This window comes from Monopterus albus, unplaced genomic scaffold (genome assembly GCF_001952655.1).
Source record: "Monopterus albus unplaced genomic scaffold, M_albus_1.0 scaffold392.1, whole genome shotgun sequence".
In the NCBI taxonomy this organism is placed as follows: Eukaryota; Metazoa; Chordata; class Actinopteri; order Synbranchiformes; family Synbranchidae; genus Monopterus; species Monopterus albus.
This window is the reverse complement of record NW_018128272.1, coordinates 498,387-508,219: the sequence shown is the minus strand read 5'-3', so window position 1 is coordinate 508,219 and position 9,833 is coordinate 498,387. Positions and strand designations below refer to the sequence as shown.

The following is a 9,833-nucleotide window of genomic DNA, read 5'->3' as shown; positions in this document are numbered from 1 at the left end:
GGGGAGATGAACTCTCCTGGCTGTGACCGTTAATGTGCTTAATCAATGGTACTAACCCTGTTTAGGGCATGGTTTTACATTTTATCAATGTGAATCATGCATCATCCTTGTGTTATGTGGAGGTATTCCAGATGTGACGTGAAGGTAGCAGGTGTTTTATTTCTCTAAGGTTAATTTAAATCTTATGCCACTGAAAATCACTTATTGTGTGAATAATATACAAATAGTGAAAGCAATGCAAACTGTGGGTGTGAAACCAAGCCAGTCTTGACCTAGACCGAGTAAGTGTCTGGACTGCTGACACATCTGGGTCTAGACAGGCTTGGTATCAGGGTGCTCTCTGCATGTATACTGGTTTGTTAATGGGAGAGCCACCAGAGGCAGTAATAATTAGAAATCCCTCTCACGATGTTGACCTCATTCAGACATTCAGCTCATTGCTTGACAGACTGTCCATTTATGTATCTGACTGATATTTTTGCAGACTCACAGCATAGTAGTAATCTGTGTTCATTTAACGTAGGGTCTTCTGATAGTTTTCCATGTTTCTCTCTCTCTCTGACTGGAATTTAGTTTGATAACATTTGCAATGGCTGATATTCACTACATTATTAATGCAGTGTTTTAAGTTTGTTTATTCTTTTATCTTTCAGTTCACTTTGGGGGCTTTTACTTGTAAACAGGTCAGCGGGAAGGGGTCAAAGGTCCTAAGATCAAAGGTTAGAGCTTATACAAGACTAACTAGTGAATTTGTACAACCAAAGAAATCTATTTTGTGGTTCAGGAATAATACATTTTAGTTTTCATTTATGAATGCTGATTCCCTGTATTGTGCTTTTTGTCCTCGACAGATTGAATGTGGGAAAAAAACGTAAGACAAGAATGAGGCACATTAGGTGTGGAAAGTCAAAAAGGCAGTGTTGTTTGCACATTGTGTGCCAATGTGTAAACATTTGACACAATGTTAACCTGTAAAGTGCACATTAACAATGTTAAAAGTTGATCTTGACCTTTCTGAACAGGCTGTGGACAAGTCAGGCTAAACCACTTCTGTAAACTGAAGCACTGCCCCAACAATACTTAACAAGGACACTGTCATCTTAAAAAGATTATTCAGCTGTTTCTCGTTTTTCATACATACAAAACAATACAAATTTATATTATAAAACAAAATTACGTTTTTTACTTTTGAAGGTACAATTCACTGCCAGTAAAGGTTGCCCCAGTGTTTGAGATATGGTTTACTATGATGACATGTCTACCAACCACATCGATTTAAACATTTTTAGTGTAATACATATTATTTACCTTTTACAGAGCAGTACAGAGGAATGTAGGCTGTAAACCTAATCTTCACTTTGAAAGTAGAGTGAAGATTCAGTCTCCTTAGATGGGGGGTCATAACTTAGTGAATTGTACCAGAAACAGCAAACAAAAAGTAAAGGAAAATGTTTTTCTTTTATTAATTTTCTTTCTGTATAACAGAAAAGCAATGTAACAGGGTGAAAAAACACATTTAAAAGAGATGAATGCATTTCCTGAAGATGCTGATTGTTGAAGGGAGAGCAACCAGTGTGGGTGTGTGTGTGTCACTGTGCCTCTGTGTGACACTGGATTGCTTTGTGTACTTTTGGGTGTTTGTTATTTTCTGTATGTGTGTGTGTTACTCTGTTGCTGTCTGTATGTGTGGTACCATGTTAATTTTAATGTTTCTGTTTTAAGCAATTAGCTCAACAGGACTCATGCTACCAAGAAGGTCAACCTATTTATTATTATTAACATAGTTAACATAGAGGTTTTCATAGTATTACAACATATTAGTACTGTCTAGTGCTTGAAATGAGGGTAGAAGTACTGAATGGGCTAGTACTGACAGGGATATTGCAGTAGTAGCAGGTGAGGACATGTATCATGGATCACAAGACAGTTAACACAGATACTGACTGACTGTCAGTTAACAGAGAGAGAGAGAGTGTAGAGGAGAAATGGGCGACTGACAGGAGCAAGTGCTGCGTTAGGTGGTTAAGTGACTCCAGCAGCAGCAATCCAGCAGATTTCAGTGAAACATGGACTTCACAAAATGGACAAAAGAACAAAAACTATAAATCCTATTGAATAAACCTCTTCACTGTGAGTGGCAGGAGGCTTCAACAAACAGATTGATCACCTCTATGTGAAGCTATTCCATAAAATAAACAAATTGTGATTTACAAATAGCCCTCACTTTTGCTTCAAGGAGATTTTTTAAAATCTTTTTTACAATGGGAGTCTATGGGAGAGTGAGGCGGCACTCTGTGGAATTTGCCATTTCATTCAAAAACCGTTCATCCTATCACAGACTGAGAAATGTCCAAAATCACCATAAAATGTAAACTGCAATAATTCAAAAAGCATAAGATATTACAAAGCTGAATACAAGATGAATAGCTGAACTTGTCCTGATTGTTTAAAGGCTGAATGGTTTTTCTAGCTGAAAGTATGCTGAAGTTATTAAGGCTGAAAGAGGAGGAAGATTTGATGATTCTCCCATTGACTTCCATTATAAAAAATGTTGATTTTAAAAAGTATAAAAGTTACAAAACAGCTGAATGCACACCATAAGTATAAAAGTTACAAAACAGCTGAATACACACCATCATGTTCCTAAAAAGCTGAACATTTTGATATTTAAATGGTCTAGCTGAAAGTATGTTGGAGTTATTCAGCTGTGAAAAAAGTATGGAGGAAATGAGAATAATAAGGAACAGGCTTACAATAGTGTGGATGCTGACTCAGCATCCACACTATTGTAAACGTGCGACCATGTAGAGACAGAAATGACATGGCATGGTGTAAATAACATTACACAAGGCTATATAGTTAGTTTAATAAATGAACAAGGTATATAGACCTGTTCTATAGGAAAGGTAACCTTAAATGACTTCTGTTGTGATCTGGCGCTATATAGAAAATAAAATTAACTTGACCTTCAAGGGGGGGCGGGGCACCCCCTAATATAATGGTAGAGGAAACAGTGTACTCATAGAAGATGTCTGACCGATACAGATTATGGCAGCATTACATTAACTTCCCGCTGGCTGAGTCGGTCGCTGGGCAGCAGAAAAGAAATTTCAGCAGTTTGAGGATATTTTAAAATAAGTGACGACAACTAAAGTAAAGCCGGCTACAAACTCAGCTTCTCTGTTGAGAGCTCTCTGAAGCCACTGCACTTTTATGGTAATTGTTTTTTTTATAGCAGAAACATTACATCATTAAGTACTCATTACTAGTGAATACTCAAATGTAAGTACTCATACTTGGTCTGAAAAGTAGTGGTATCGGTGCATCCTTACTTGCGAGCAGTAGAAGTAGCTTTGGCTGCCTTAATGCAGTCACATGACCCAGCCCCTTGCACACTGTAGCGCTGCTGCAAGAGTCTCCTAGACCAGCTCTTTTCCTGGGATTTCTGTGTTAAGCCAGGCTAATAGTCTGCTAGCTGTAGCTTTATATTTGATGGACAGACAAAATAGGATCAAACATTTTACCTAACCCTCAGCAAGAAAGTGAAAATATTTCCAAAAATGTCTAAAAATTCACTCAATATAAAGGTCAATATCAGTCAACTGTCTGCATTCAACAGTGAAATCTCAAACAGATCTTAGCACAAAATCCAGTCACTTAGTGTAAAGTAGTGGTTGAAATAGTCAGAGAAATTACATTATATTCCATCAGTCACATACAAGTACCTGAACTATTAAAATACTGCCTTCACAAGACAAATCCCATTCCTCATCACAAGAACTGGAATCACAGGAGCACTTTTTAACATTGTTTCAAGCATAACATCACTCAAGTGTTTAATGGAGATCATTCTAACTAGAACCATTGGTCCCAATTTGATATGTCCTTCAGAATTTCCTCTATAATCTCCATGTACATAAATATGGTCAGTTACCTTCTATTCTGGTGACAGAATGCCCTTATGCACTGCAGAGGATGAGCCCTTAAAAAAAAAAAACAGCCATCTGAAATTAAAAAAAAAAAACAGCCACCTGAAATTAAAAAAAACTTATGACCACAGTTTTGGCCACAGATAGATGAGTGGCCTTGATGGATCAAATGTTGCTAGTTCTCGCACCCAGGGCCAGATCTCCCAGTGTAGAAAAGAAATCCTCCATCTCCTTCTCCAGAAGCCGGTTGCGATTCTCTGCATCTTCGCGTGCCCTCTCAGAGTTTCGTAGTTTGATCTCCAGCATGCGTTGCTTCTTCCTTTCCTGCTCCATCTCTTGTTCTAAATGTTCCATGTGGGCACACAAAGCAACACTGGACTCCTCCAATCTGAAAGAATGCAGCACACCACAGACAGGAAGCTAAGGTAACTGACTTTGCAAAATATTCTGGTCATTTTAGGATACAATTTAAAGCTACACCAATTTCAAATGTCTGTTCAGTTTTCACTGAACGATTTTCTACCCTAAAACAAAGTGTAGTGGCAGCTGTTCATGTTAAGGTTTGTACACTGAGAGCAAAGGGTGGATTTCCAAAAACCCCAGCCAACAAAAGTATCTGCAATACTAAATACTGTACTGCTTAAGGTAAATGAGAATATTTGGGGTTTTTTTGCAATTTATATACAGCACATTTGAACTGTATAACAAAGTTGTATTATTGCAGGAAATGAATCAAAACATTAACAAAAAACTAAACAGCAAATATGTTAGCAGTATAGTATGGCCCCATTGTGACGAGTTGACACTGTGTTTTGGTTATCCATGCTGCTAACGTAGCACCAATTCTACCACCAGTGTGTCAAGCAGTTTAACATCCAGTACCAAAGGAAATGCATGGCATGTCTTTATGGAGTGTTAACTGTGGCCCAAATTCAACAGTGAATAGCAGTGAATGCTCATGCTAACAAGATAAACAAAAGTCTTCTTCCCCAATACGTGACTGGTCAATGCAGTGCCTTTGCCAGAAGATGTCACCCTGTGGTATGGTGAGGGTGAAAAAGGGCATAGAACGCTACACAGCTTCAGTTAGACGTTAGCAGCTCATGCACAGATATAAGGTCTGAAGAGCCTCATGTGAAATCATACAGGAGAGAAGCCAGTTAGTTGAGTTTGTGGCAAAGCCTTTTACAGTGCTTGTATATAGTCTTTTACTGGATATGATAATTCATACTCAAAGTAGAACTGAAGTGACATTCACTGCCATTCATTGCGAGATGAGTTAAAACATATAAAAATGCACCTGCAGTGTTTTGCATTTTGTGACCTTCAGTTGAGTGAAAGACAGTTTTTCCAGTCACACATTTTGTCATTGAAAATTTCTTAAAAATTATATTAAAATATTGCCTCATCTTGTTCTTGTGAACCCAATATTGTTCATTGTCTCATGAGTTAAGTGCATCATCACACCCTACTATGTATAGAACCCATTCGGCCCTTGCCATCAGTGCCAGATTGTATTTTGCCCTGAGCAGTACTCTGTCAGCCTCCAAACCTATTTTCAACTCAGACCTCAGAAATGCAATACTTAAGGCCTGGAGTACCCCATTATAGGACTGTCATAGTAACTTAAATTCACTTCATTGTTTTTTCATGTCCTATTGCCTGTTTGTGTCAGTGTATTCCTGGTACGAAATTTTATAATTAATGCTCAGCAAGACATGCAACATTAATCACGTGACAATAAAGCTAGCTGGTTGCTAGCAGACTTACTTTTGGATCCTGGCTTCATAGGTAGTCTTCTGTTTCCTCAACTCATCCCTCAGCCCTTCCACCAGACTGCTCAGAGTTCCATTAACTCCATCCTCAGAGATGATACTGGATGTGACACCGGCTGCTGTGGCCATGTTTCCATTCTCACTGCAGGCTGCGCTGCTGCTGCACAACTCCATGGCTTCACAACTTTCCTGCTCAGAGCCTGGGTCTGTTGTTATTCCCCCATCACTTAGTCTCTCTCTCTCCTTCTGACTCTCCATAAACTGCCCCCTTTCTACAGCTGCTACCCCACCTCCTAAGTTCTGGTTTGCTGGAGGCTCACTTCCAGAGCCAGAGATCTCACAGGAGGAGGTGGACCAAGGTGTGTTGCATACACTTGGCACGCTCCCCACGCTGGAGGAGGAGGTGACGTTGTCGTAGGTGGACAGTCTCTGTGAGGAGCCCGTGGAGTCACGGTCACGAACAGACCGTTCACCCGATGATGTCCGCCGGTGTCCCCTCAAGGAGGACAAACCATTCATGAGCCAATTACTTCCACCACCACTTCCTCCTCCACCGGAAGATACACTAGTAGTATCAGCCACGGAGCTGCCGCTGTTGCTTTGCTTAGCTTGTGGCTGGGATCGAGGCGCTGAGGAGCTTTTAAATGAGTACTTCCAGGATGGCATGGTCTTGGCTTGTTTACTTGGGCTGACCACAGTCTCTCCCTTCCCTGACGAAGACCCCAATTTTGGTCCGGGGTTTGGGTTAGGGGTCTGGGTGGATGTGATGGCTGCGCACAGTTTGGCATCCAGAGAGGAGGCACTGCTGTTCAGCTCTTGGTCAGCGTTGGAGATTGGGCAGGTCTGGAGGTCCTCCTCAGATATCCAGGCTCCCAAGCTGCGATGTTGGAGCTGATGCCCCTGCACAAAGAGCCCTGTCTGGAGTACAGTGGGTTCCTCTTCGTCCCTCCCTGAGTACAACCGATCGTGTTCCCTAATGAGGATTGTCATCAGGTGCTGGACTAGTGAGGTGCCTGACAATAAAGACCAGATTCAAATAGGATAGTATTTTTGCAATGTTTTTATCTTGCTTAGTGCGATTAATTTGTCAGTACTAAAACAGGTAAAGCTTTTTCTACCATGACTAGTCTACCATGACTTTTTATGAATAAATCAGTGAACAACATTGATACCTTCCATGATAGTGACTGGGTCCTCCATTTTGGGTCGTAGGATATTTGGTCCAAATACAGTTGCAAGGTTCTGGACGCTCATCTTGTTCTCATTACAGTGAGACTGGACCTCGTCAAGGAATCTGAGAGATAACAGTTAAAGAGAGAGAGAGAAACACTAATCTTTTTTGAGAACTTATCACCTTTGTTCTTGAACTCTCTCTACATCTGTGAATATGTCAATGCACATGTTTTACATTATACAGTTAAGAGAATGAGATTAAACATCATAAGAGCTTACTTGCATATGTACTTGAGGAGATTGTAGTTAGGAAGAGGTAAAGTGCTAACTTGCTTTCCAAGCTCCTGGACTCCCTGAAAGTCAGACGGTACCACTGTTCAGACACCGTACTCAGTAACATATTCACACACAACCATAGAATTCAGTACCTCCTCCTCATCTTTGGACAAAAGCTGTGCACAGGTTAGAAAGTCTTCATATTTGGAGAAGGGAATAACTGGTTCAGGTAGCTCCCTTAGGTACAGCTTCAGCAAAGATGCCACTGTGTGAACGTCAGTGTTGCTGTAGGGGAGTACAGAAGAAAAGTTGTCGATTTACTGTAGTGTTTCACCATTTAACTATCAAAAAGCTGGCGTGCTCCCTCCTATCTACCTGTCAAACAGAGGTTTGTCCCCGCAGTCGAAGGCCTCCTGCAGCTCTTTGACCAAGTTAGCCTGACCTGGCATCCGAAAGAGGCCCTCCTCATCGAGACCCCTCTCCCTGATGAAGTCCACACACTGCTCCACCAGCAGGGGGGCCAACCGGGGGCCGAACTTCTTCTCATACTGCACTGTGTCCTCCAGATGCTGACCAAATATCCCTGCACAGGACACAGGAAGGACACGACTAACTTTTTTTAATCACTTCAGCTTTTGATTATTTTGCCTCTGGTCTATAAAATGTCACAAAATAGTAAATAAATGTATACTCTTATTTACCTCCAAAATCCCCAAATTATTCAATCAGCAGTGACATAAAACAGAATCCTCACAATGGAAAAACAAGGACCAGACAATATTTGGCCTTTAGCTTGTAAAAATGACTTAAACTAATAAAACATATTCAAAAAACCCACTGGGTGAAGGAACTGGAAGTGCAAAAATGCTGACTCTGTTCTGAAGTTAGGACTCACTACTACAGCACTCTATTAAAGCCTCTCAACTAAGGTGTGGATAGAACTTTCTCAGTCAAAGTTGAAGAGTTGTTTATAAGAATTTTGATGAGGAAAACAGAATATATCTACAGAACTGCTGCAGCTTTTTCAGGCACTTTTTTTTTAGAGACACTGACAAGTCATATCATCAATTGCTCTTAGGCCTAAATTTATTTATTTTTTTTATTGGTAGTAATTCCCGTTCAGTCAAATGTGTTCAGTTCTCGTGTTTCAGGTCAAAGGGCTGGTTTTACCTCCTCCGAATGGTGCCCAGATGACCCGCCGTATGGCCTTGACCCAGTCATCCATGTCTGTCTGGGAGTTTGCCATGAGCAGGAAGGACTCATGGCTGATCGGCGCTCGGTCCTTCTCTCCTGTTCCACCTGGAAACAATGGAGTGGGAAGAAGAAGAAGACAAAAATAGTATGGGTAAGTACACAAGAGGCTGCAATTATTTTTTTCTTCCACTTCATAAGCATTTAACATAGAATTATACCATGCTATGCTGATTAGTACACATACAGTGGTGTGAAAAAGTGTTTGCCCCCTTACTGATTTCTTATCTTTTTGCATGTTTGTCACACTGTAATGTTTCAGATCATCAAACAAATTTATATATTAGTCAAAGATAACACAAGTAAACACATCATGCAGTTTTTAAATGAAGGTTTTTATTATTAAGGGAAAACAAAACCCAAAACTATATAGCCCTGTGTGAACAAGTGTTTGCCCCCTAAACCTAATAACTGGTTGGGCCACCCTTAGCAGCAACAACTGCAATCAAGCGTTTTCGATAACTTGCCATGAGTCTTCCACAGCGCTGTGGAGGAATTTTGGCCCACTCATCTTGGCAGAATTGTTGTAAGTCAGCCACATTGGAAGGTTTTCGGGCATGAACTGCCTTTTTAAGGTCATGCCACAGCATCTCAATTGGATTCAGGTCAGGACTTTGACTAGGCCACTCCAAAGTCTTCATGTTGTTTTTCTTCAGCCATTCAGAAGTGGACTTGCTGGTGTGCTTTGGATCATTGTCCTGCTGCAGAACCCAAGTTCGCTTCAGCTTGAGGTCACAAACAGATGGCCGGACATTCTCCTTCAGGATATTTTGGTACACAGCAGAATTCATGGTTCCACTTATCACAGCATGTCTTCCAGGCCCTGAAGCAGCAAAACAGCCCCAGACCATCACACTACCACCACCATATTTTACTGTTGGTATGATGTTCTTTTTCTGAAATGCGCTGTTACTTTTACGCCACACATAATGGGACACACACCTTCCAAAAAGTTCAACTTTTGTCTCGTCTGTCCACAGAGTATTATCCCAAAAGTCTTGGGGATCATCAAGATGTTTTCTGGCAAAACTGAGACGAGCCTTTATGTTCTTTTTGCTCAGCAGTGGTTTTCGTCTTGGAACTCTGCCATGCAAACCATTTTTGCCCAGTCTCTTTCTTATGGTGGAGTCATGAACACTCACCTTAACTGAGGCAAGTGAGGCCTGCAGTTCTTTGGATGTTGTTGTGGGGTCTTTTGTGACCTCTTGGATGAGTTGTCGCTGCGCTCTTGGGGTAATTTTGGTCGGCCGGCCACTCCTGGGAAGGTTCTCCACTGTTCCATGTTTTCGCCATTTGTGGATAATGGCTCTCACTGTGGTTCGCTGCAGTCCCAAAGCTTTAGAAATGGCTTTATAACCTTTTCCAAACTGATAGAGCTCAATTATTCTCTTTCTTGACAGGGGGGCCAACACTTGTTCACACAGGGCTA

The 9,833-nt window shown here is 41.0% G+C and overlaps 1 protein-coding gene and 1 long non-coding RNA gene across 2 annotated transcripts in view; one reads left to right on the top strand and one right to left on the bottom strand.

Annotated features, from left to right (window-relative positions):
* The first annotated feature begins 7 nt into the window (after window positions 1-7).
* Window positions 8-1,777, top strand: LOC109951483 (uncharacterized). Its single transcript, XR_002273613.1, has 2 exons — window positions 8-719; window positions 852-1,777. It is a non-coding gene; the product is annotated as an uncharacterized LOC109951483 (long non-coding RNA).
* An 833-nt stretch (window positions 1,778-2,610) lies between these two features.
* The window catches only part of LOC109951482 (rho GTPase-activating protein 22), a 31,365-nt gene continuing 24,142 nt past the window's right edge, over window positions 2,611-9,833 (bottom strand). Inside the window, exons 5-12 of the mRNA XM_020585998.1 lie at window positions 8,324-8,452; window positions 7,529-7,736; window positions 7,306-7,438; window positions 7,157-7,230; window positions 6,877-6,998; window positions 5,700-6,717; window positions 4,054-4,317; window positions 2,611-4,015 (exon numbers count right to left, since the gene is read on the bottom strand). Of these exons, the coding sequence (XP_020441654.1) occupies window positions 4,095-4,317; window positions 5,700-6,717; window positions 6,877-6,998; window positions 7,157-7,230; window positions 7,306-7,438; window positions 7,529-7,736; window positions 8,324-8,452 (1,907 nt within the window). The 3' untranslated portion in view covers window positions 2,611-4,015; window positions 4,054-4,094. The remainder of the gene's footprint in view (window positions 4,016-4,053; window positions 4,318-5,699; window positions 6,718-6,876; window positions 6,999-7,156; window positions 7,231-7,305; window positions 7,439-7,528; window positions 7,737-8,323; window positions 8,453-9,833) is intronic.